This window comes from Lolium perenne, chromosome 6 (genome assembly GCF_019359855.2).
Source record: "Lolium perenne isolate Kyuss_39 chromosome 6, Kyuss_2.0, whole genome shotgun sequence".
NCBI lineage: Eukaryota > Viridiplantae > Streptophyta > Magnoliopsida > Poales > Poaceae > Lolium > Lolium perenne.
Genome location: NC_067249.2, coordinates 130,785,188 through 130,810,041, shown reverse-complemented (window position 1 = coordinate 130,810,041; position 24,854 = coordinate 130,785,188). Strand labels below are relative to the sequence as shown.

Genomic DNA, 24,854 nt, shown 5'->3' with positions numbered 1-24,854 from the left:
CTCCCGCCGTACTTTGAGATGCTTCGGTATTTTGGCCGCCATTTCTTTATACAAACTCCGTTTGAGGTATTCTTTGACTCGTCACACTCATATGGATGAGGGCTATAACACCATGATTTTGGATCTTTATTTTGAGATGACGGAAAAATTATCCTTTTCCACTCCTCAAATGGCCAAGGTGCATGTAGCTCCTCCATATTATGTCATCTTTGCTCCTCTTGACTTTATTTATTCATAATCATCCATAATACGTACACACATATCAAAGACAAGGAAAAGTGATAAAATTCTACCTAAACTACTAGTTGCGCAAAACTCATGAAAATAAAAGAAAACCAGTAATCATGTATAATATGCATAGTTGTAGCTAGATTAAACATGAGATGAGTGGTAACTATGCATACAGTATGGTCTAAAAGTGTACCTAAATTGCACTCATCAATGTCGTGCAAGTTATCTCATTAGCACGTACAAGTATAAGTGGAAAACACAATTACATGCAACTGAGTTAGAGCCAAGTATTGCTTCCATTATGTTATTATTATATGCATTATCTCATCCATGGAACATACCTATATCACATTGTCTCTGTATTTTTAGTCACTGCAAGTTCACTTATAAACTTTCTGGTGAAAATTAGATATTTGTTGTTGCTGCCTTTTACTTCATTCACTATTTTGTTATGACACTTGCTTTTCACAAACTTTATTTTTGAGAATATTTATAAATAGGTAAAATATTATTGGTATTATTGTAATCTCATTGTGTCAAACTGTAACTTTGGTTCAAAACTTCCCAACACGAAGATCTCAGTGATCCCTGCACTTGTGGGTATCAATGGATCAGAGAATAGATTTTGAGAAGATAAATGGTTAGGTAATACCACACTCCGGGAATAATATCCAACATTACACAATATGTTTCGTCATAAGAGTGATACAATCGCTACGGTATTGCAGACTTCCTCTCAAAATATGACATTCAAACAAGATTTAACAAGGTCTAGGTTAGCAGCATGTAATGCTCGTTTGGAGCGGTTGGCATTGGTTCAACTGTTGCAAGGGACCGATGAATTTCAATGAAATCTAAATGGGAGTGGTAAATTATCTGTGGAATCCATGTATAGAGCACTAGTTCAGTTAGACATACCCGTCGATAATAGTAAGAAAAATTGGAGATTGAAGATACCAATAAAAAGTTCAAGAAAATTACGTGGTATACGTGCAAAAGAGTAATCCTTACTGAGGACAACATTGTATAACGAAATAAAAACGTGTGAGTTTTGTCACCAAGATGAAACAATCAAACACTTATTTTTCAAATGCAAGTTCGCTCGCTCTATATGGTCAATCATTCAAGTAACTTCTAGCTTGCCATGTCCACCGCCTAGTGTTGCTAACACTTTTTACAACTGGCTACATGGAATTTTTAAAAAGTATAAGTTTCTAACTAGGGCTTACCGTAATATGGTGGCTTCAGCTGTGGTAGTCGTAGTGATCGGCTCCGTGCCATCGATGGATTTTGCAGCTATGTCCCAAGCCGCTTGCGGAAGTTGCACCATCTGCTGCATTGCGGGTCCGACATACTTGGTGTCTAAACCTCGCATAATATCAGCGGGATCGATGTATGGATTTCCCGCATCGTCGAAAGCCTCTGATGTCTCTTCCTATGGGCGACTTGTTTCTCCAATTACATAGACTTGATGATATTTTGGAATTTGACTTTCGTCGGGGTTGGTGACACCATCGCATAGATCGGCGAAGACCTCCCTAACAGAAGTAGACTTGTCGATGAAGTCGAAGCTGTCGATGTTGTCTGAGTCGCTGCTTATATTGGAGTCCGCAGACGAGTCGAAGGACATGCTGCCGAAGAGTTTGACGAGTTTTCCGCTTGTCGCAGTCTTGACGAAGCGTGGCGGCAAGTCTCCTCGGCGCCCGTCTCGAACGATGACGATGATTCCGAAAGATCGAAGTCGGCCACCGACGATCTCAACAAAACCGAAACCTCGAGACGATGTGATCCCTCTTTTCCGACGCGGAAGTGGAACCTCCCGAACGTCATCTCCATAGGCTCCTCCAGATACGCATATGCATCCAAACGGGAGGGCGGGTGAGGAACAAAATCGACTAGACCAGTTTCGATCTGTTTACCTATGTCCATCACGTTGCTTGCCATCGAAGATGTCGACGATGTTGAGCGTGCCATCGAGATCAGCTCCTTGTCGCCTCTAATTCCCACAGACGGCGCCAATTGACAAGGTATCGACTTGTCAATGTCTACGGATTGTAGACTAGGGTTTTCGTAGAAAGTAGAGGGCAAGTAGATCTCGAGAGTTCAGCCGGAAAAGTACTCGACTGCTAGAAAACTAGGGTTGTGTTGACAATGAATCGATCCTTTCTTTCTCCCTCGACTCCCCCTTATATAGGAAGCGGAGGCGAGGCTTTCGTGATGTACAAGTTACAAAGACCGGGAGACTCTTTGAGTTCGTCTCGTAATAGTTACAAGTCATTATTCCTAATACAACTCTATCTTTCCAAGCTATCTCTTAACTGGGCTTCCGGGCTTCATAAACTTTGGGTCGTGGGCCTTCAGTAAATCTCGGGTACTATCTTCGGTAGGCCCATTTGGGATGCCTATATCAGGTGGGGTGATTTACGCCCCCCCCCCCCCCCCCCACCCCCCTCCAGTCATTTTGGGCATACTATGATAGCTTAATGAGTTTTGTATCCCCTTCATTTTTATTTTCACTTTTCGCTGATTTTTGCTGATGTGTGCATCTCCTCAAATTATGTTCCATCATGGTAGCTTAAAAACTCAACCCTTTACTGCAATTACATTGACACTACCAGTATGATAATCTACAAAGTTGTAATATCACACCAAAAAAAAGATACCCTCAACGACAACAATTACAAGAATACGAAACAAACAGCACCCCCATAACTACCTCAAATATAAACAATATCTCATGCAATCAAACTTCCTCTGGTTGGCAACCTGATCTCGTCAGCTGATCTGAAACTCTCCACTAGCATGGACTTGCTTTACGTGCTTGTCATACTCGTCCTCGACATCATATTCCTCATCGTCGTCGTCGTTCTTGTGTTCCTCATCAGATCTCTTTCCATCTTCTTGATCTTCTTCCTCCGCCCACCCAAAACCAGCCACCGGAACAGATGATGGAGGTGGCGTGCGTGCATCCTCAACAATTTTCATGATCTCTTCAACAGTTTGGTCAGAAAAGATTGGAGCACTGTTGTCCTTTTTGTAGTACTTTGCTTGTACAACTTCTGTTAACTCTCTAGGCAAGTTCTTCAGAAACCAGGGGTGGTTTCTGATCTCCCTTATCGTTATTCTCTGCATAATTTGGGAGAATTGCGTTATGGCATTGATAGACAGAAGAAAGGATGAAGTTTCACAGCCTTCACTCTCCAATGAATACCTTTGCAGGATTCGCGACAAAGATCTTAGAGAGGAGTTGCCTACAATCTTGCGATATGTGGACATACTCCGGTATATTGTATTGAATTGACACGATCCTCTGCAAAACAACAATGTGAACACAATAAATTTGCAAGGCGCCCAAAGAGGGGTCTATACATGCTATTGGAAGAAATGAGCATATTGTTACCCCGATCGTCTTTCGGAAATCCTTGGGATCATCAGGGTCTTCAAAAGGGTATCCACCAACAAGCATCACATAAAGGGTCACTCCACAAGACCACACGTCTGCCATCTGCACCAAGAAAAAAAATTACACAATGCAAATACCTAAAGTATTTACTTGCTCAAAATCACATGGGGTTGGGAGATGGTTATATGTCAACCTAGAAAAAAATACCGCTAGAAGTGATTATAGAAACCAATAACGTTTCAAAAAGGCATCCCCATTTCCAAAATTAAACTCAACTCTGCCCTACAGGTTCTACTTCACAAGCAAAGAGATAACAAATTCACATGCTGGAAAAATAAATTTTGTTAGCAGCTGGCATAGCATCCTGGAAAGTAAGACATATGGTGTTGACATAGTATACCAGGGCATGTAATATACTTTCTGGCAAAACTAAATGAGCAAAGGAAAATATGATTGATTAAAAGAAGGAAACAAAAACAGCAACAATAGCTCAAAGGACTACACCTGACTAACCAGATGCTCACTCTAACGTGGTAACATCAAAAGAACAAGTCGAGGGCTCCATGGTACACATTAATTAGGGTTCAGGGGCGGATCTAGCATCCCTCCTGCCCGGGCAGTCGCCCAGGCTTGGCGGTGGCGCGCTCGCTTGCGTTTCTTACTTTGTATAGCAGTTTTGTTCGAAAATAGGCATTTTAGCATGTTTGCCCGGGCTTTGTAAATGTTCTGGGTCCGCCACTGTTAGGGTTGGAAACATGATAGAAATACTCTTCAGAAAAGGACATGGAGCATGATAAAGAGCTCATCACAAGGAAGGATTTTCATTTTATTTTTTCTTATAGTGTACCTATGCAGAAACAATATGTTGGAGCTTCACATAAAAAATGTTTTTCTGTCGGTCAAGGATCACTATACAACAAAGTGCCAACATATCTTTTATTAATCCTCACTTCAAGTAGATCGCTTAAATTAAGCATGGTGAGCAAGATCTGCATGAAGAGAATCTTTTGCTTTTCTCCGGAAAATCTAACTTTCTTTTGAGATCATTACCTCAACAAGTACACAGAGAGGACTCCACCAGATAAATCGATTGTAAACCCATTCAAGGATAGAATTTTGCATGGAAGATAGTGGGCCACCCAGTGGGACAACAATCTCCATCAAGCGTGATTTGTTGATTACTAGAAAGAAAATGCCCCAATGACACTGAGTGAACATCGGCAACATTCGGTTACACTATCTCTTCCCCCTGCTTCTTTTTTGTCAAAATTGTCAACACGAATAATTGAAGCACTTGGAACTTGGAATCCCCCAACAGGGATAGGAACAACAGACAAATACTGACATGCCCACTCCCTGTCTACTTGACCTCAGAACAAAATTCCAAAATTCAAAGCCATCAATTACGGAGGTGCGCCAGGATCCTGGTCTAAGAGGATCCACGCAACTGGCTCTTTCATGCACTGGGTCTAGGGATGCAATTATGCAAAGGGGCAATACAATTTTAGAGCAGAGCATAGCCGATGCACAATTGCATATAAGGATTAAGCAGCTATTGCAGCAGGGGCCGTTCACAGCAGGGCCTTTGTTGCAGTCGCGTCAGCAAGAGAGATTTGTTAAAATAACTGAACTGACCTTGCCATCGTATTCCCGGCGAGAGAGCACCTCCGGAGCAATGTATGCAGGAGTCCCAACAGTGGACTTGGGTTTCGAGTGCAGCAGCGATGACTGCGAGGAAAAAACATTGCAAAAGAAAGGCGTGAGTACCTGATTCTAAAACTGGAAGCAGGAAATTATGCTTATTTTTTCCTATTTATTATAACTGGTGTCGTCCTTGCAAAAAAAAAATGTGGTTTTGAACGATTTGTAGTATCATCACTCAAAATATCTGGAAAAAGGGTACTCGTATTTCTTTTCCAGGGCAATAAAGGCACGAGTTTGATAAGCACAGTGACGAAGTCAAGAGAGTTTCGTGTCAAAATTTGGTCCTCCCAGCATTCAAAGTTGGACAGTGTTTTTTGGGGTGGATTTTGGCATGAAGTTGGGGAAGAGTTTTTTTTTCAACATCAAGTTGGGATAGAGATGGTTTTTTACATAAGTTGGGACAGAGACGGTATAGCTCTTGAAAGAGAACACCGTAAGAAAGAACAAAAAAAAACACTACAGTATTTGGTACCTTGGAGTATCCAAAATCGCAGATCTTGAGACGCGGAGCTGGGTTACCATCCAGCAGCGTGTTCTCCAGTTTCAAGTCCCGGTGGCAAATTTGCTGAAAGCTCAAACGAATTTAGGGATTCCACAGCTCATCAGCATCAAAATGGAAAAAAAAAAAGGATCTATTTCAGGAACAGAGGTTTGCTATCCTCACCATGAAGTGGCAGTAGCTAACGCCACAAATCAGCTGCTGGAAGAAGTACCTCGCCTAGAACAGAAAGGGAAATATCAGTACACCAACCTCGGAGAGCTTTGGACGAAACAGGAATGATACGGAGGAGTCGTCTAGCTGAAGCAAACCAATGATCACCTCATCCTCGCTGAATCTTCCGGCGGTGCAGATCCGGTCGAAGAGCTCGCCGCCGGCGGCGTACTCCATGACGATTGCGAGGTGCGTAGGCGTGAGCAGAACCTATCAAACAAGAGGCAGATTCCAAATGAACAATACTAGTATACAAGAAATTGATCAATTACTCTCCACCTAATAAGAAGAACCAATTCCCCAAAACTGAACCTCGGTTTTGACTCACCTCCTTGAACCGAATTATGTTGGGGTGCCGCAGCGAGCGGTGGTTTATGATCTCCCTGGCCACATTCTCGTCAATCTGGGGGCACCCAGTCAGCAGACAGCGTTAGTCAAAATTGACCAAGAAAAGGCAGATACCCTGCACGAATTCGTCGAGCACGGGAGGTCGAATCCAGGGCACCTTGTGGCCGCGCGGGATGTACTTCATGGCGACGAGCTCCTTGGTCTCTCTGTTCCGCATCAGCCGCGCCACCCCAAAGTTGCCGGAGCCGATGTCCTTGAGGAGCTCGTACTTCTCCATGGACGTGCTCCGGGCTTGCCTGATCGGATTGGCTGCGACGGAGTGGGGAGCTCGGGGCGTTCTTGGGTCCTCGGGAGCTTGGTTGCTTGCTGCTGGAGTGCTGGTGAGAGGGAGGGAATGGAAGAGGATTCGAAGCTTCAGCGGGAGGCTTCTTTTTTCTTTAGTTGCTGCTGTATGTATGTATTGTGTGTGCTTTGTCTTCCTGGCTTGGATTTGGGCGTGATTAGTTTAGGCGGTTGGGATTAGTTTTATGCGGTGATTAGACGGTGTGGCGTGCCGAGGTAATGTGTGCGTGCAGCATCAGTGATTCAGTGATTGGTCGTCATATGATGACCGGTATGGGACTATTGACCCTATGGACCTTCAGTTTAGTAACAATGTGCAACTTAGCCCTTGTGTGGATAACCTTGCACTTGCAGCAGCAAATGCACGCCTGCGCTGGTTTTTCTCCAAAACAAGTTCCAACCGATCTAGCCGCCTACTCTCTCCGTTCTTCAATAACTAGTCGTTTAGCTCTAAATTTTATCCGCAAAAAGTGTACTTCTATCTTCTCAATGCATATTAAATTTATAAAAGTGCTTCTCTTTCATAACACGAAAATCAAACTCAATAACATTTAGCACATATTTTCCGCATTTTCTACATACATTTAGCTCATAGGGGGTGAAAGAATTAAAGAGGAGTGAGATATTGATTTGCATCTTCTCAATGTATTTTCCACTACACTTTATAATTTATCTTGGAAAACCCGCATGTACACTTATTTATAGATGGAGGGAGTAGGTATCATTATTTGCAAACAATCGTCAGAATGGAGTGACTCATTTCAGTCGCCTTCTCCAATTCTCCATACCGTATTTTTGTCCCGCTTTATAAAAAAACATGGCCAAACCCATATGGAGTTATGAGTAAGTTTTCTTACTAACCAGATCAAAGATAAAAAAAAAACAATAACAGAAGTAGCCACGCCCCTCAAGAAGCACCCTACACTCGGCCGTATGCATCTTTTTGATGCAGAGGCTGGGGAAACTCATTTCGAAAAGAATAAAAGAAGCACCCTACACTACCGACTAAGGGTGACGCCATGCCTCTTTGGGAAACCACCAGACGTTGTCAGGGGCGTACCTACGTTGAACCAGCAGGTGTCACAGGACACCCGGTGCAAACTAATTTCCTTTGATATATTACATGTATTTATAGTGAGTGACACCTCTAATCCAAGTAGAAAAATTATGTGTATCAATATGATGACACCAGATCATTTTGGTTCCAGGTCCGCCCCTGGACGTTGTTGCATCGGACACACCAAGGTGATGTTGGAGAAGACCAGCAGCCCGCTCACTCTGGTCCGTGTACCGTGGATCCTGCAAGCAGACTAAGAAGAACGAGAGCGATGATGACTAAGTCACGTGTAACAAATAGAAGGCCGTCAAGACCGCTCGACAACACACCCAAGGGACTTCAAGATAGAAAATCAGCTTTCTGCCGATGACCACGAGACACGATTGAGAGATAACCGGGCTCCAGAGGACGGTAAGCGCCCCCCCCGCCCAAAACAATCCCCCCCCCCCCCCCCCCCCAAGAAAACCTTGCTTAAGGTCAATTCCATTGAGCCACGGTTGTCATTTTCTATTTCTTTGGGTAGTGATTTTGTTTTCACTTTTTTCCTACAATACTGTGTTGGTATTGTCAAGTTCCATAGAAATTGTCCTCAAACAACTGCAGTACTCCCTCCGTCCATAAAAAGATATCGGAGATTTATCTAAATTTAAATATACCTATACACTAATAAGTACCTAGATATATTTAAAATTAAATAAACATACCACATCTTTGAGAGTGGATTTTGTACACCCACGCATGGGTGTGGGTGTTTCCATCACCGTCCATTCTGCTTTGAGATTCGAATAAAAAGAAGAGAGAGAAATGAATTTTTTCATCTACCATGGTGGACACGAATCTTGAGAAATAAATGGACGGTGACGGAAACACCCCCACCCATACGTGGGTACAAAAGTATTTCTACACATCTTTTTATGGACAGAGATAGTATATTATATACAAATGAACCGACAATTTAAATCCCTCTCACAAAGAAAATGAAAACTTACTGTGCATCCTAGGCAGGTTGATGTTCAAATTTCCCAGACAACGAGGTGCTTTCTGTGACACGGCAATTTAGTTAGGAGGTGTAAAACGTGAGGCCTCACTTTATCTCAGTTCGTTGGCAAAGGGGATAAAGTATCACAGTCGCAGAACGCCACGTGGCCCGGCAACGTGTGAAGTGATCGCGCGAGGACGGCGTAGCATGTTGGCATCAGGCTACCCCGTACTTTGACCTTTTCTTCCGTGTGGCATGACGAATTTGCTGATGGCTCATGGCTGCGCTCTCATCCATACCCTACCAGACTACCACACTACGTTACCTCATCTTGACCAACCAACCAACGAGAAACAATTCAGGGCATCCTACTTGGACCAATTTTAATATCAGAAGTGTTCGTTTTTGTCATATTAGATTGGGCCACAGACAAGAAAATGGTCGTCTGATTACCTTTGTTCATTTGGGTCGGGCCAGCCCTAGCGGCAAGACATATTTGATCCACCCTGACATATTGAACTTTTCTTTTTTTATTTTAACCCAATTGACCAACATATTATGAAGCAGCCAAATTAATTTCAATGGTGTACTCCTAAATAAACAACATAGCTCAGAGGCAATGTAGTCCACCAAATAAATAACATAGTTCACAATAAAGCAAATAAAAGAAGCTAACATGACTAGTCGTTTTCTGTTAATGTACACTGATACTCAATTAGATTCACTTGAGTCGATCATGAATGTGGCGATCATGGAGCTCATGATGCATGCGGAGGAACTCCTCAAACCATGATGCCCCAGGATGCGGCTTAATCAGCTCACCCTAAAATTGCCACCATTGATCATGGAGGTTATTATTACGCTCATCCCCAAATTTCATGTTGTAACAAGCAGTCATCACCTTCCACGTAGTCTCAACGCTCCATGTTCTAGCAGGGTGATGAACAATAGCCCACCGAGGCACACCAAATGTCGGATCTACATCTTTCCTACAAGTCTCTTGTTGCTTGGCAAACCTCCTCTTTTTCTCTTCTTCCAGTGCACGTATTGTCTTCACAGATGTGGGCCAGTCATGATAGATGCCATCAAGTGCATATTAGGGCTTATCGTATGCATTCCCATTGATCTCATAGTGAATCAATGGATCACGTACTGCCTTCTACAAACCTGGAGAATACCAGAGAACATTGGAGAATGTTGATGTCAATGTGGGAACTTGCCATGCTGAAGAAAGAGTGACAAATCCATATAGATCTTGTGAGAAGCAGTGCCTCAAGAATAACAGTGCATCACTCGGCATGCCTCCTATACTGCCACCGCCATGCTAAGGAACAATGCTTTCACTCCCAATGCATATATTATATGCTTCAAATCATCGCCGCTACCCCCTTGCCTCGTTGATCGACAACAACCAGGCAATGTTGGTAAAATTTGGCTCTCTCCAGTAAACCTTGTCGAACACCGAATCACGTTTTGCAAAAACTTGTATATCTAGTCAAAGCATGTGGTTTCACTCATTCGCGGATACTCACCGATAGTGGGCCAATCGGTGGCACCGACAACGTAGAGGGGCGAGACGGACGCCGCGGTAGGGTTGGATCGAGTGGCTAGCTAGTGTACCCAGGGGCGGAGCTTAGTTGAAACAAAACTGTGACATAGCCCGCCCAACTTTAAAGATTTTATGTCTACATATTGGTAAATTTAGCCTAATAACAGCCCATTTTAGTGTCCTTAAGCCTGTTGGTCCGCCTAGCTTTTTCTCGCAAGCTCCGCTACTGAGTGTACCCTTGTCGGACAGCCTGAGGGTACAAGAAGGGGGACACCCACGGACGCGCATGTTGTCTGCAATGACGCATTTGCTACCCACGCAGACAAGTCTGTTTACGTCGGGCAGCTAGACTAGAGTTTTGATGTCCTCCTATTCCTATGGACCAAAACGAACAGCCACGATCGGGTTGCGCCAGGCCGCTAAAGATGCAGTCGTGTCCTGTTTGGCTAGATGAAACGACCCTCCGGGTGCACACTGTCGCATGTTCAATATCCCGCCTCGTTGTACTTATAAAGCTTCACTTCAAATGAAAATACAAGTTTTCCTGTGTATCAGTTCCAGATTTCTGGTTGCTTCCACGCAAGATATCAGTGTCTCGCTCAAAGCGACACGATAGCATCATAGCAAGCATGAAAACTACAGGCCATGAGCAGACCAAGTGTATGTGCCAATTGTCAACAACGTCAGTACACGTGGTACGGCACTACTGCACCTGATGGTCCAGGCTGCAACCACCATGTATACGAGCGACAGTTGCTCTAAACAGAGTTATTACGACCTCATATTTGACCTGGTGGTTAACACCTGCACCATACAGCTAAATCGCACATACGCGTATATCTTCTACAAGTCCAACACAAAGTCTACATGCAATGAATTCATGCACCAGAGGAAGATCTTACATCAAAACGACAACTCCACTTTCAGAGCCAGCATGCAGATGGGACATCTTGACGTGCAGACCACAGCTATATCAACGTCTCAGTTCCACAAACCAAAAGGCCAACAGGATGCAGGAATCATGGCAAACAAATATACAGTATGCTAACAGCTGAATTATGCTAATTACTGGCGGTACTGCAAAGATAAGAGCAATCCAATCTAATGTGTTCCTCCGGTACTTGGTTCGGAAAGGAAGAGAGCAAATGAATGCCTAGTGCCAGACCCTATTCACATTTAACAGATGTGCGCGGTTCCTAGGAGCATTATTACAACATTTACCATGTTAGCCTGGCTACTTGCTGGCTGGTGAATTCCCCTTAATAGCCCCGTTATTCACCTTCACCACCAGGTTATATTGGCGATTAGCTGGCGATCCAGTGCCGGGAGCCACATTCCTAGCTGGTGGTCCTGTCGCAGGAGCCGTATTCTTAGCTAGTGCTCCAGTGCCTGGAGCCGCACTCCTGGCCGCTGCTCCAGCGGCGGGAGCTGAATTCTTAGCTACTGTTCCAGTGCCTGGAGACACGTTCCTGCCTGCTGCTCTGGCGCCGGGAGGCGTATTCTTAGCTAGTGTTCCAGTGCCTGGAGAAGCATTCCTGAGTGGTGCTCCAGCGCCGGGAGCAATATTCTTACCTAGTGTTCCAGTGCCTGGAGACACGATCCTGGCTGCTGCTCCGGCAACGGGAGGCGTATTCTTAGCCAGTGTTCCAGTGCCTGGAGACACATTCCTGACTGCTGCTCCGGCACCGGTGGCTGGATTCCTGGCTGGTGTTAAAGCAATGGGAGCTGCATTCCTGGCTTGTGCTACGGCGCTGCCAGCCACATTCCTGGCTGGTACTCCGGCGCCGGGAACCGCATTACTGGCTAGTGTTCCAGTGCCGGGAGCCACATTCCTGGCTAGTGTACCAGCGCCAGAAGCCGCATTCCTGGCTGGTGTTCCAGCGCCAGGAGCCGCAATCTTGGTCATTCCATTACTTTTTGAGTTCGTGGCATGCTGCTTCTGGGACATAATTTCTTGGCACCTATTTTGTTTTCCTGCGGTGCCTGGACCAGTTGGTTGCCCCCCTAATGCTTTACTCAGCACACCAGCATTGCCTGTGCCAACAAGGCCACCAGAGGTGACTGTCGGTGGAAAGGTCGCTCCATGCGAACCTAGAGTTTTGGTCTTCTTCATGGTTGCTGCTGTAAAAATAGGGATGCTTTTCCCAGCTGTGGGTAACTGTTTCGGTTGTTTCTTCTGGCTGGCAATGGCAGCTTGAGCTCCAGGAGCAATTCTGACACCTATGCTCTTATCTATACCCAAGCATCCTTGGGCAACAAAGCGATCAAACTCCAGCATGTCAGCATCCTTGGAATCTATGATGTCCTCAGCCTTGGGATCTATGATGTCATCAGCCTTGGGATCAATGATCTCCTCAGCCTTGGGATCTATGATCTCCTCAGCCTTGGGATCTACAATATCTGGCTGCTTCACATCTTCAGGAAACAAGTCCTCCATCGTGACTACACAGAACGTGGAGTCATCGTCGATCTCCATACTGTCGCATGGGCCAGACACTGGTGTGGTGCTCAATGTTCTATCACCTTCCAACAAATTTGCACTAGCAGATTGTTCCGGGGGATTAACTCCTGCAACTTCTGCCACAACATTAACTTGCTCAGTTGACTGTGTAGTCAAAACAGAAGATGGTGCCGGGGCACTACAATTTGGAAGTTCTGGGTGTTGAGCACTACCAGGCTGTGGCCCAGACTCACCAGCCATAGTGGATGATTTGGAGCTTGCAGAAGTTTTCGAAGATCCTATTCCTCGAGATCTTATATGCACAGCTTTCGTAGATTGTGCAGCTTTCAACAAGTTTGTCGCCACACTAGGTGTGGCGATTCGTCCACCAGCAGCAATAGCTGCAGCTTGTATCGAGGAAGGAGCATTTGTAAGATTTGCTTGTGCAGCTTGCTTCTTCGTGTTATTTCTTGACTTGTTTGAAGTATTTGACACTCTTAAGGGTGCAACTTGGGCAGGAGCTTGTTGCACCTGAGGAAGTGGCATCTGCACTTGAACTGGAACAGGCACGGGGGCTGAGACTGGCACTGGTACTGGCAATGGGAGTGATGAAGAGGATGTTGCGGATTTTAACTCAGCTGTTGCAGTACCAGATACTGGAGCATGATGTTGAGTGCTTTGTTGTGAAATTCCTGTATGAAAAAGCTTAAATGAGCACCAAAAGGCTAGCACAAGATATAGATTGCCAGAATAGAATTACATCTGAGATGGTGAGATATGCAACGAAGCTATAGGATGTTTGAGCTGTCGATAGTTCAGCAAAGAAGCATTATTCTGAATGACAGAGATTTACTGACAATGTACAAGAATTTTATAAATACCTGTTCTTAATGCAGATAATCCAGGCCTCCGCACAGGCATACCAAGAGCCATAGAAAATGCCTTTTGAGTAGCTTTTATATCAAAGTTCGAAGCTGGTTTAGCGTTAACAGGCTTGGTTGTTCCTTGACGCTTGGAAATTACTGCCCATCTCTGAAAAGAGCAATATACATTACTACTACTATTCTACAGAGAAAAATGTGCATGGGGACAAGAATGTCACATCATGCTACTAATCATTATATTATATTATTATAAGGCAAATTACATGCAAATAAGAACTAATCAAACAGGCACGGTACGATTGAAGATGGAACCTGTATATTGACTAATGGATTACAAGCACAGCAATATAACAGTTGCAACAAAAAGCACATGTGTTTGGAGTATTTGCGTACTTATCTTAGCATATTTGTAAAGCATTTTACCAATTTACCATAAGTTGGGGTGACTTGTTAAAACTACACGGATGTAAACAAGGATGAACTGCAGCATCATAACAGGTGCTAGTGTGCAATTTACAAGGTGACCACAGGGTTACCTGAGATAATTGAACAGCAGTTCTTGCACTATCAAAGCTATATTTATGCAGAATGTCGTGCCAATTTCCTTCACCACACTTATGTACACCAGTCGTTAAGTCCGCATCCTCCTCTTTCGACCATGGTTTAGGCTTCTTTTTCTTTTTGTGAGGTCCATTTCCATCAAAAGGATCAAGAGATAACCCTGTATAGGAAGCCTGTTTTGAGTTGGAAACTGGACCTGTACCATTTGTTAGACGGTGACTCTGACCAAGCTGTTTGTCAGATGGAACACGCGGTATCTTCTCATTTGGAGTATTTAGCACAGCAACTTCTGGGTTAGCACGATGACTAGAAGCTTGTTCACGTGAAGGTCCATACATTAAGATCTGCAGTTTATATAACAGGATCAAGTGTCATTGTGCACGTCTAAATATCAAGAAAATTATAGTGCAAATATGCAATACAGCAAATAGTACATGGCACGATTGCACGACAATTGACATTGTAAATAATATACGAAATTGCTAATGAAACTAGAGGTTTGTCGTTTCTGTAAACTAAATGATACAGAAGACTGTCATAAGAACTGTTTTATGTTAACAAATCCTTACACTTTTTTATAGACTACTCTAGCCAGTAATAAGAACTACATTTGGGTGTACACACTCAAATAAAACTGTGAGTAATACTTCCAGTTGTAGTATAGTTGAAATACATACATTTATAAGTAAAAGCAATTTTCAAGAAAAATCTAGGATTATATTTTCATTTTCCTGATTCAGATGTTCAAAAAGATTCTTGACTGCCAATACAGAGTTTGAACTGCACATATCCTGTAGGCTACACTCTTCCGTAACTGGAGGGGACGAACATGGTTAACACTATTTTGTAACCACATGGGGCAAACATTATGGCCCTTTTGTCTTGCTGCATATAAAGATAGAGACAGATTCAAAGTTGCAGTTCCAGAATTGGTTGATCAATCAGCTTCTGTAGACGCTACTAGTTCTTGAAACTTGATAGAGTGAAACTTGCAACTCTGTGAGACATTCTAGGAAGTCCATCTAGTAAATAAAATAAAACGAAACACTATACTCGATAAAAAAAGAAACTTGGAGCTCTCGTAAGAACCTAATCTTCATTAAAGAATTCATAATACTTTTCATACAGACGAACCATTTTCACTATCCTATGCTTTCTGGTTAAACAACAAGCTTTATTTCCCATCTGATAAAGGCATCAATCAAGCTTTTGAGCAGAGCCATCATTGTGCATCAATCATCTTCAATATAGGTTCATACTGAAGAATAAACTGCATCAGCAGTTCTTGAAGTATTGAAGGGGTGTGAAGTTAGTCCTATTCTATTGAAGTGCGCATTCTAGTCCCTGTAGTAGCTTAAGATAGGTTTGGTTCTAAGAAAACCAGATCGAAAGGAATGTGAGATTTCCTAGGAATCTTAACATGGGAATGAGATAACATAAGATGAGTTGTTGGGTAGCTATATCAGAACTGCTAAGAAAATAATTCTAACCTGTTAACGAGAATATATTATGTAGACTAATACATGCCTTACAAACTTACACAGAATAAATCCCCAAGTAGGGCACTGGGGCTATTATCGGTCTATGACAAAAACACGACAATTCCAACAGAAGATATAATCGTATTGTTTATAATACGATGTGAGAACGAATTGGCTGCACGCATCATGTCAAGGTCACGTTGTAAAATAGCAAGACGTAACGGATTGAATTTTCTCAACACCCTTGGTCGAATAATTTTTTATTAGTGACGTAGGACTAGATGAGCGATGTCCTAAATTGGATGGACATGATGTCCTTCACAAAATAATACAATTCAATCATTATGTCTGAATAAAAACAATATTGAAGGTCTGGCTTTTTTAGGAAGATAAATGAGGTGTCGATGGGTTCCAGAGTTGGAAGCAATCTAAGATGGGCACCTGTTTCAAATGAAATCCTAATGCCGCAAAGCGCAAACAACTGAGAGCTTATCATGGTAAGCTAGAATTCCTAACTAACATTCCAAGAGCATATGCCAAACACGGGAATCATACCAGATTACCCCGTAAATCCCACTAATCTTGAAAAGATTCCTGCAACCAAACGCACGCTAAGTGAGTGAACGTGAGTCCTGGGCAGCTCAACTCAGCGCTAACCGCAGACACATAGCCAGAAGTTCCCTTGGCGGCAAAACTCATGCCATTGCAGAATTCTGGGCATGTGGCTGTGGTCAAAGCGCCACTCGTGCCGGTCACCGCTGAGTCGGGCTGCTCAAAATCCACGGTGATTCACTTAAGGTACTATGAAGGACTGGAACATGCACTTCCATAGATTTGGGACTAACTTGACAACACCTAAACGCTTTTACGATGGCAGGTTCCTCTGTTGGATGTGTTAGTTACACGTTCACTATATGAAATTCCTACTGCACAACAGCATTACTAATAAGTAACCCAAGTAGGTCACACCTTGCAAATCCTTCTGGATAAAATTATAATAAGGGTCTGCATAGACAAGCCAATAATAAATTACATGGCATGCCCTCAAATACTGGTTTGTGGCGCAATAGGACACAATGACCTTAACCAGATGCCAAAACCAAATTTCATGCACATCTCACTCAATTCTGAATATGTTTGATCATAGAACCAAAGAAAAAATGCAAACACCAACTACTCTGATGGTGCCTAAGCTAATGTCACGTGAAGGCTTCAGTTGGTGCAGCAAATCGTAGAAAATCAATCTATATCCTTTTAATTTAAGAGGATTGTGTCTCTAGAGCTAGTTTCCAAGTTATTTAGTACTTTCCAAGTTTGTTAGGATTCTGGCCTTAGGCCTGAAGTAATGTATGTGGGCTATTTATGCCTGCCCTAGACCCTTATGGGAAATCAAATAAAGAATCAGATCTAGTATCTCCCAAACCCACATTACTTCTTCTTCTGCCTCTGTTGTGCGATATCCCCTCCACGGCTGGAGTCACGCTACAGAGGTCCAGGGGTTCGGTGTATTACCCACTACGTGACAACTTGGTATCAGATTCAGATCCATCCCTCCCACCATGTCTGACGGCGCCATGTCCTTGAAAAAGAAGCTCGAGAAGATTCAGGAATCCTTGCTGGCTCTGTGCAACACGCAGACCACCATGTACGAAGACCAGAAGAAGCTTGGCGCAGAACAGAAGGCTCTCGCTGCCAAGGTGGAGCACCGTGCGCGACATCGACCAGCAGACCCATGCGCATAACTTGGTGATCTTGAAGCTGGAGTAAGGAGAGAGCCCTGCGGCTAGCAGCAAAGATGGCATCTTGCGGTCCAGGGGGTTGGGCGTATTACCCTCTACAGTGACAGCTAAATAGCTAATATAACCGGGGATCTCAAGAATGCATATAAATAAGGCAAATGCGTTAAACATACAATTAGGATTTTGGCATTCCAAATCCAGAATGAGCATCTGAGGCCATGTACAATGGGAAGTGCTTAGAGAAGGCTTACATAAATAAACCAGACATTTTCATAAGCACGAATGCTTATTTCTATAGGAGAGATGGCTAGTTAAGAACCTTACTTATATAAATATAAGCACAAGTGCTTAAGCATTAAAAACCCGGGTTATTTTTCTAAGCATCTCCCTAAGCACATTAACACTGTACATACCCTGATAAAGTGATAAGCAAATCATATAACTAGGTTCAGTACAGAAATATATTGCTTGTGACGAAAACATAAAGCGATACCTTGGCGAACCCTGAGGCCTCGGCTAGGGCATCGCTGCTCGGGGTAGGAGAGGGTTCAATCTCACCTTCCAAGTCGCTCTCGTCGCCCTACCGTCATCAATCAGGGAAACATAAGTAACCAGAACACCGTCAGTGTAAGATAAAGCAACAATGCTACTACTAGTAGGTCTTAGGATCTAAATAATTCGAACCAGAGGTTGGGCGGTGGTGTCGACAAGCTCGACGAAGTCGTGGCCGTAGGCCAAGTAGCGCCAGAGCATCTGGTAATCGCGGGCGGAGGTGATCCCCGTGGCCGTCTTGGCGACCAGCGCCCTCCAGTCGATCCTCCTCCTCTCCGCGTGCTGCGACACCTCCTGAAGGACCGTCAGGACCTGCGTGGGCGAGTACCTGCGGGAAGATCGAGCGGCGCGCTAAAACCCTAGGGTGAAATTCGGGGGGAGCGGCGGCTGGTGCACGGGGAGGGCGAGGAGAAGGACGCACTTGTGGAGGATGAGGTACACGTCGTCCTCGGAGAGATCCCGCTTCCGCTTCCCCGTCGCCGGCGCCGCCGCCGGAGCAGGAGCCGCCGCCGCCATCTCGAAGTCTGTTGATTCGTCGGCGCTTCCGCGGTTCGTTGGGGAACTGTTTTTTTTTTCAGTCTATAATAACTTTTTTTTGAGAAACCTCTATAATAACTTTTGGGACTTCGGGAATGGATAGGCGAAGAGATGTTTGATGGGCTCCTTCACGTTGCCATATCCAGCCCAACGCACGCCAGCCCATATACACGGCCCAGCCCACGGGCCCAGATCGTCGTGCGTGCCATCGTGTTGTCTTCCCCACCCGTCGTGCTCCTCCCCGACCACCAGCCTGACACCAAACACTAGCTCGCTCCCCCTTCTCGATCAAGGAAGCCGACTTCAGCGACGCCATGGCCGCGTCCGTGTTCAGCGGCGACGAGACGGCGCCCTTCTTCGGGTTCCTGGGCGCGGCGGCGGCGCTGGTCTTCTCGTGCATGGGCGCGGCGTACGGCACGGCCAAGAGCGGCGTCGGGGTGGCGTCAATGGGCGTCATGCGCCCGGAGCTGGTCATGAAGTCCATCGTGCCCGTCGTCATGGCGGGGGTGCTCGGCATCTACGGCCTCATCATCGCCGTCATCATCAGCACCGGGATCAACCCCAAGGCCAAGCCGTACTTCCTCTTCGACGGATACGCGCACCTCTCCTCCGGGCTCGCCTGCGGCCTCGCTGGACTCGCCGCTGGAATGGCCATCGGCATCGTCGGCGACGCTGGTGTCAGGTGCTCATCCCGATCCCCAAATCGAAACCCCCACATAGGATAGGAGAGCTAACATTTTGTTATTCTTTTTTAATGGTATGATGTTCAGACATATACTCTACATACTGACAAACTAGTAAGAATTGAGCACCGTGAGAAACCTTGATCTTCACTCTAGATGCTAATCATTTTAGTTTCACATGGCTCCCCTTTTTTGCTTATTTGGCTATGCTAAAAAAAACTTAACTCCCTCCATCCGGTAATAAGGGTACATCTGGAAAATATCAGACAGATTGTTATCTCCTTCTCTTCTCAGCCTCCACCAATTAAATTGGAAGGAGAAGAATGAGCATTAGGGAGTGAGGTGGAAGAGAAGAATACAAATTGGATGATGGAGTGGGGGAGTGACTACGAGGAGCTATGCATTTGTTAACTGTTTGGGAAGTTTAGATGTACGCTTTTATTGGGATTTTTTAATGGTAGATGTATTGTAACCGGGTGGAGGGAAAATTTATCAAACTTGCACAATATCTGAATAACTAGTGTGTACCTTATGCTGCTGAAATCGTAGCAGAAGTAGCCAATTGCCATATAAGCTGGGAAACTTCATAATTTATTGGATAACTCCGATTTCAGTCTTCTTGGCTTGTCATTATAATTCACCAATTCGGTCTCTGTTCAGTTATTCTCAAAGCTATGGATTGATGCTGATGCACTTCGATTTTGTAATGCAACACTTCGCTCTTGTATTTCAACCAAAACTTATGGTCTATGCATTCAGTGTTGTGTATTCATGCATACCTATATGCAATATGATGACAACTGAGAAATTTTGCTTGTGGTTGGATGGTTCATAATCTATTAATCTGTGCTGCATCAGTTTTCATATAGGTCTAGTGGTGAGCAGGTTTGGCCAATAAATGATCTTGTTTACCAATGATTGTTTCTATATATCTCTTTAACTGGCTCTCAAATTAAGAGATAAATAAAGTTCAGTACGGTGCCATTTCTATGTTAAGGACTGATAAAAAAGATTAGTTAAATACTCCAACATAAACTCAGTACTATGCCTATCTTGATGTTGTTCTAATGTCAACTTCTCTGCTCCCAGGGCGAATGCTCAGCAGCCAAAATTGTTCGTGGGCATGATCCTCATCCTCATCTTTGCCGAAGCGCTTGCACTGTATGGCCTCATTGTCGGTATCATCTTGTCGTCTCGTGCTGGTCAATCCCGAGCAGACTAGACATTGGTTTATGATCCCTATACCACTTTCTGTTGTGATGGATAACATACGAGTGTCCAGTGTGTTGCTTTGCTGTATCTTTGTGTTCTATTTCTGCTGTTCAGACTCCATGCTTTCTTCTGTCTTCTTGGTAGTTGTATGATTCTATAACTTTTAATGCACACCTGGCACATTGTTGCTTGAGAACATGGAAAGGTTTGGTGAATAAACCAGGATTTGTTTTTCTGAGATGTTCTCTATATATATCCTTGTATCGTGCTATGGTCATCACTGTCTCTGAAGTTGGAAAGAAAATACTTGTCTTTCCTACAAAATAACAAACTTCCCTTGTGCTGCTTTAGTTCAAGTGACCGCCGGGGATGGCAGCATCTCTGGTTCGTTCCAGCTTCAGTACTGTTTCAGCATGATTCTGGGACAATTTAACGTGGAATGCAGATAACCATGAACTTCCAATCTATTGGTAGCAATTGGTAGACGGCAGCTGTTTTGATCATTCTTCGGTTTTCTCCCTCTACTTCGGCATCGCCCAATAACCATATATGTCTGTAGATAAGCAAAAATCTTGAACTAGTTTTTTTGCGTAGAGGAATACTTTACCACCACTGTTTCTCTTTCTAAGAACATCTCCAGCCGTTGGCGCTCCCCACGGCTAAATCCGGCGCTAAAATAGCGCCGGATTGGATGAAAGTTTCGACTGGGGAGCGCCGAAGTTCCAGCCGTCTCACTGGTATACGCCTGGTGATCGACGTTTTTCAGAAATAAACGTTATAAACATTACAGTTCAGCGAATTTGACAAATTTTGCCAACATTTGGCTTATTTTTACAAATAAACATTATAGTTCAACAAAACAAGCAAATAATTTGACAAGTTTTCAAACAAATCAAATGGAAACTAGTTGGTGTTGCCTCGAAGCGTCTATATGTGCTCCACCAGATCTGCAGCTGTTGATGCATTGTGGAGTCTCGAATCTCCTGACGCATAGCGATGAACGCAGCCCATGATGTCGGCACCTGGTAATTAGGTTGTGCAAGAGGACCCTCTCTGTCATATGGTGCAGCTTGTTCGCTCAGAGGAACCGGATACTTCCACTCATTCTCGATAATCATGTTGTCTAAGCACACACAACAGTTCATCACCTCCCACATCTGATCTTCGGACCAAGTCAAAGCGGGGAACCGGACTACAGCAAATATCCGCTGGAGGACACCAAATGCACCCTCGACGTCCTTTCGGCAACCTTCTTGTTCCTTGACAAACTCCAGCTCCTTCTTGAGGACGGGGCTTGAGATAGTCTTCACAAATATTTCGCACTTTGGATAGATACCGTCTGCAAGATAATATCCCTTGTTGTACTGCCGGCCATTGATCACAAAGTTAACCGGGGGAGCATGACCCTCAACAAGTTTGGAGAAGATCGGCGAGCACTGCAAGACGTTGATGTCGTTGTTGGATCCCGGCATACCAAAGAAGGAGTGCCAAATCCAGAGATCATGGGTAGCCACTGCCTCAAGTATCATAGTGCAGCCTTTTTTGTGACCCTTGTACATTTCCGGCCAGGCAAACGGACAATTCTTCCATTTCCAATGCATGCAGTCAATGCTTTCAAGCATTCCTGGAAATCCTCGAGCTTCATTGATAGCGAAGATCTTAGCAGTGTCTTCGACAGTGGGTGATCTCAAGTAGATGTCCCCGAACACTGCTATCACCACCCTGCAGAACCGGTAGAAACAATCAAGGGCGATGGACTCCGCCATCCAAAGATAGTCATTGGCAGAATCACCAGGAGCTCCATATGCCAGCATCCGCATAGCCACCGTGCACTTTTGGAGGGCAAAAAACTCTGCCATGCCGGTGCAATCCAACTTGCATCTGAAATAGGAGTCGTACTCTCGAAAGGCATACACAATTCTCAGGAAGAGCTTCTGGCTCATCCTGAAACGACGCCTAAAAACAGCCCTCACCGTGCAATGGGTCGTCGGCGAAGTAGTCGTCGTAGAGCAAGCAGTAGCCCTCCATTCGTTGCCTCGGCTTGAACTTCCGGTGACCTGGTGCCGACCCACCATGGCGACCAATGGCCATCTCGGCGTACAAGCTCGACAGGCAAGCTAGAATCAACATGTGCTCCTCGTCTTGGGTGGTGGCTGCCATTTCTTCTTCAAAAAGCTTGGCGAACATCTGCTCCTCCTCCTCGTCGGAGTCCATGTCCGGCCAAGCAATTGGACGAACACCTATCGGGCGTGTCGACGAGGCGCGACGCGACGGAGTTTCCCGACAGCGGAATATAGGCAGAGGGCACGACGGACAGCGGAATATAGGCTGCTGGGTGGAGGGACGGAGGAGTTCAGGCAACCGGCCAGCGGATTGACGAGGGGTGGTACCGACGGCGACAGAGCAACGAGAGGGGAGGGGGGATTTGTGTCGAGAAAGTGGTGGGGTTCGTGTGTTCTCTCACCGACAGAGCGGGCCCATCCCCGCTTTTCTCTCGTCCGGAGTCCCCGAGCACACCCCAGGGGCGGGGATGGCCTGGGCTCTCCTGATGGATTAGAGGCCAAATCCGGGGGAAAACGAGGAGCCGGGGGCGCGGTTGGGCCGAATAACACCGTCCGGATGTAAAAAAAAGGCTACCGGGGGCCTCATCGGGGAGACGGCTGGAGATGCTCTAAGCAGTAGGTCTTCCACATTTTCCGAGTTTTACTCCATTTTAGTATTTTTCTGAGGGCGACAGTGTCGGGGGGATGACCCCCGGTAGGTCAAGACTATGGCAAATATGCCATGATAAACCATTTGTATACCGGATTAAAGATCAATCCGGATCCTGAGAGTTAAGTTTAACAGTGCCAAGTTGGTACAGTCCGGTATACCAGGAGGGGTATGCCGGAGTACAGGAAACAGAAGAGATTGAAGTACGAAGGCATAGAAGCCGGAGCTCACAGGTAAAGATACCGGAGATCCGGCTTAGGCTCAACTGTAGCATGTCGGCACCCCGGTTAAAGATTCCCTCAAGGACTAAAGGACAAGATGAGTGAAGCACTTTAGCTTTAATCGAAGCCCTGACGTCAAAGGTGAAGCTGACGATAAAGATACCGGAGGAGGTCACCAGCCCTCTGATTAAAGACAGAAACGTCATCCCTGGAGCCAAAGAAGCTTTATAAAATAGCTTAGGTCAGCAAAGATACCCCTAGGGTTCTTCCCTTGTAAGCCTCCTCTCCCCTATATAAGGAGAGCAGGGGCACCCATGTGCGGGGATCGAGCATTGAGTAGAGGATCGACCCTTGAGCTATAGGTTTTCACCTTGTAGTCCGTACATCTTCAACCTCTGGCCCTTGGCCAAGTTCTTGAAATCAATACGATCCTGAATTCAATCTCCTTCTCCTCTAATCCTTCCCCTCACCCGGATCCTCAAGCATACATCCGGCCCCTATCTTAAGCCTACCCATGGCATCTGTCGATTCACCACGACGACAGTTGGCGCCCACCGTGGGGCCAGCAGCTGCGCTTACTGGAGTTCATATCCAGGCGGGTCTCCTCACCATCTCCGACGAGCGTGTGGTATCTGGCCTCGTCCAACACCTCGGCTCGGTGGATTTCGTCAACGACAACGCTGGCTGCTTCGCCAACGGCGGTCGCTTCCCCAAGAACAGCCGCATCATCGAGTTCGGCGCGCACCGCATCTACCTCGGCACCGTGCCGGAGCCCCGATACCCATCGCTGGTGCTGGTGGCGCCGGATCCACCAAGGTCTGCAGATGCCCGCGGGATGCGCACCGACCGCGCCGCCGGCAGCGTCGAGGTCCTGATGGTCGGCGCAGCTGGTGCGGGCAAAGGAGCCGCAGAAGAAGGCACCGGGCAAGCCAAGTCCGGGCGCACAACAAAACCTTGACCGAGCGGGACGAGAACAACGCCGGCACCTCCAACGTGCCACCGGCGGCAACTCCGCTCCAGGCAGCCATGAGCGTGTTGGCCACGCCCATCACGCACAACGCCGATGTCGCGGCCACTCAAGCTGAGCTAGAAGCACAGCGGCAGAGGCTGCTCACCGGCGCAACAGATGTCATCCGAGCCCAGCAGGAACTCAACCTGACCCTCCGTGAGTATAACGCAATGCATGGCTTTGCTTCAGTTAGCGCAAACCCCGCTAGATTAGCTGGCAACCGGCTTATAGGTCGTAACTTAGACCAGGATCTGCGCCGGGAGGTTCTCTCCGGTAGAACCGCGTCGGCATCTTTGGGGCCGCTAGAGAAACCTAAGTATAGCAGTCCAGATAAAACTTTGAAAGTTGATAGATCTGCAGTATAAGCATGTGATTCACTATCAGATGATGCTCTAGTAAAACAGCAAGCCCGGGTAAAAGAGTTACTTGATACAATCGAGGCACAAAATGTTGAGATAGCCGGGAACAACAAAGCGGCCGCGACATCTCAAACAGTTC

General features: G+C 45.5%; 3 protein-coding genes across 6 annotated transcripts; 1 reads left to right on the top strand and 2 right to left on the bottom strand.

Moving 5' to 3' along the window:
* Positions 1-2,802: 2,802 nt before the first annotated feature.
* On the bottom strand, positions 2,803-6,941 carry LOC127334542 (serine/threonine-protein kinase SAPK7). The gene is made up of 9 exons (XM_051361028.2): positions 6,556-6,941; positions 6,379-6,453; positions 6,159-6,260; positions 6,003-6,056; positions 5,811-5,903; positions 5,270-5,362; positions 3,632-3,736; positions 3,443-3,541; positions 2,803-3,357 (listed from the first exon to the last, which is right to left on the bottom strand). Exons 1-9 carry the CDS (start codon positions 6,673-6,675, stop codon positions 3,007-3,009), a joined length of 1,092 nt encoding a protein of 363 aa, XP_051216988.1. The 5' UTR covers positions 6,676-6,941; the 3' UTR covers positions 2,803-3,006.
* Positions 6,942-11,336: 4,395 nt separating this feature from the next.
* LOC127334543 (uncharacterized) lies at positions 11,337-18,567 on the bottom strand. 4 transcript variants are annotated; one of them, XM_051361030.2, is made up of 7 exons: positions 18,404-18,567; positions 18,115-18,310; positions 17,924-18,010; positions 14,186-14,554; positions 13,647-13,797; positions 13,020-13,457; positions 11,337-12,902 (listed from the first exon to the last, which is right to left on the bottom strand). In XM_051361030.2, exons 1-7 carry the CDS (start codon positions 18,496-18,498, stop codon positions 11,560-11,562), a joined length of 2,679 nt encoding a protein of 892 aa, XP_051216990.1. In that variant the 5' UTR covers positions 18,499-18,567; the 3' UTR covers positions 11,337-11,559. The 4 variants fall into 4 exon arrangements, with proteins under 4 accessions (XP_051216990.1, XP_051216991.1, XP_051216989.1 ...); XM_051361031.2 differs by having other exon boundaries at positions 11,337-12,899; XM_051361029.2 differs by having other exon boundaries at positions 11,337-13,457.
* Positions 18,568-18,752: 185 nt separating this feature from the next.
* Positions 18,753-20,652, top strand: LOC127334545 (V-type proton ATPase 16 kDa proteolipid subunit). Its single transcript, XM_051361033.2, has 2 exons — positions 18,753-19,201; positions 20,292-20,652. Exons 1-2 carry the CDS (start codon positions 18,834-18,836, stop codon positions 20,422-20,424), a joined length of 501 nt encoding a protein of 166 aa, XP_051216993.1. The 5' UTR covers positions 18,753-18,833; the 3' UTR covers positions 20,425-20,652.
* Positions 20,653-24,854: the final 4,202 nt, after the last annotated feature.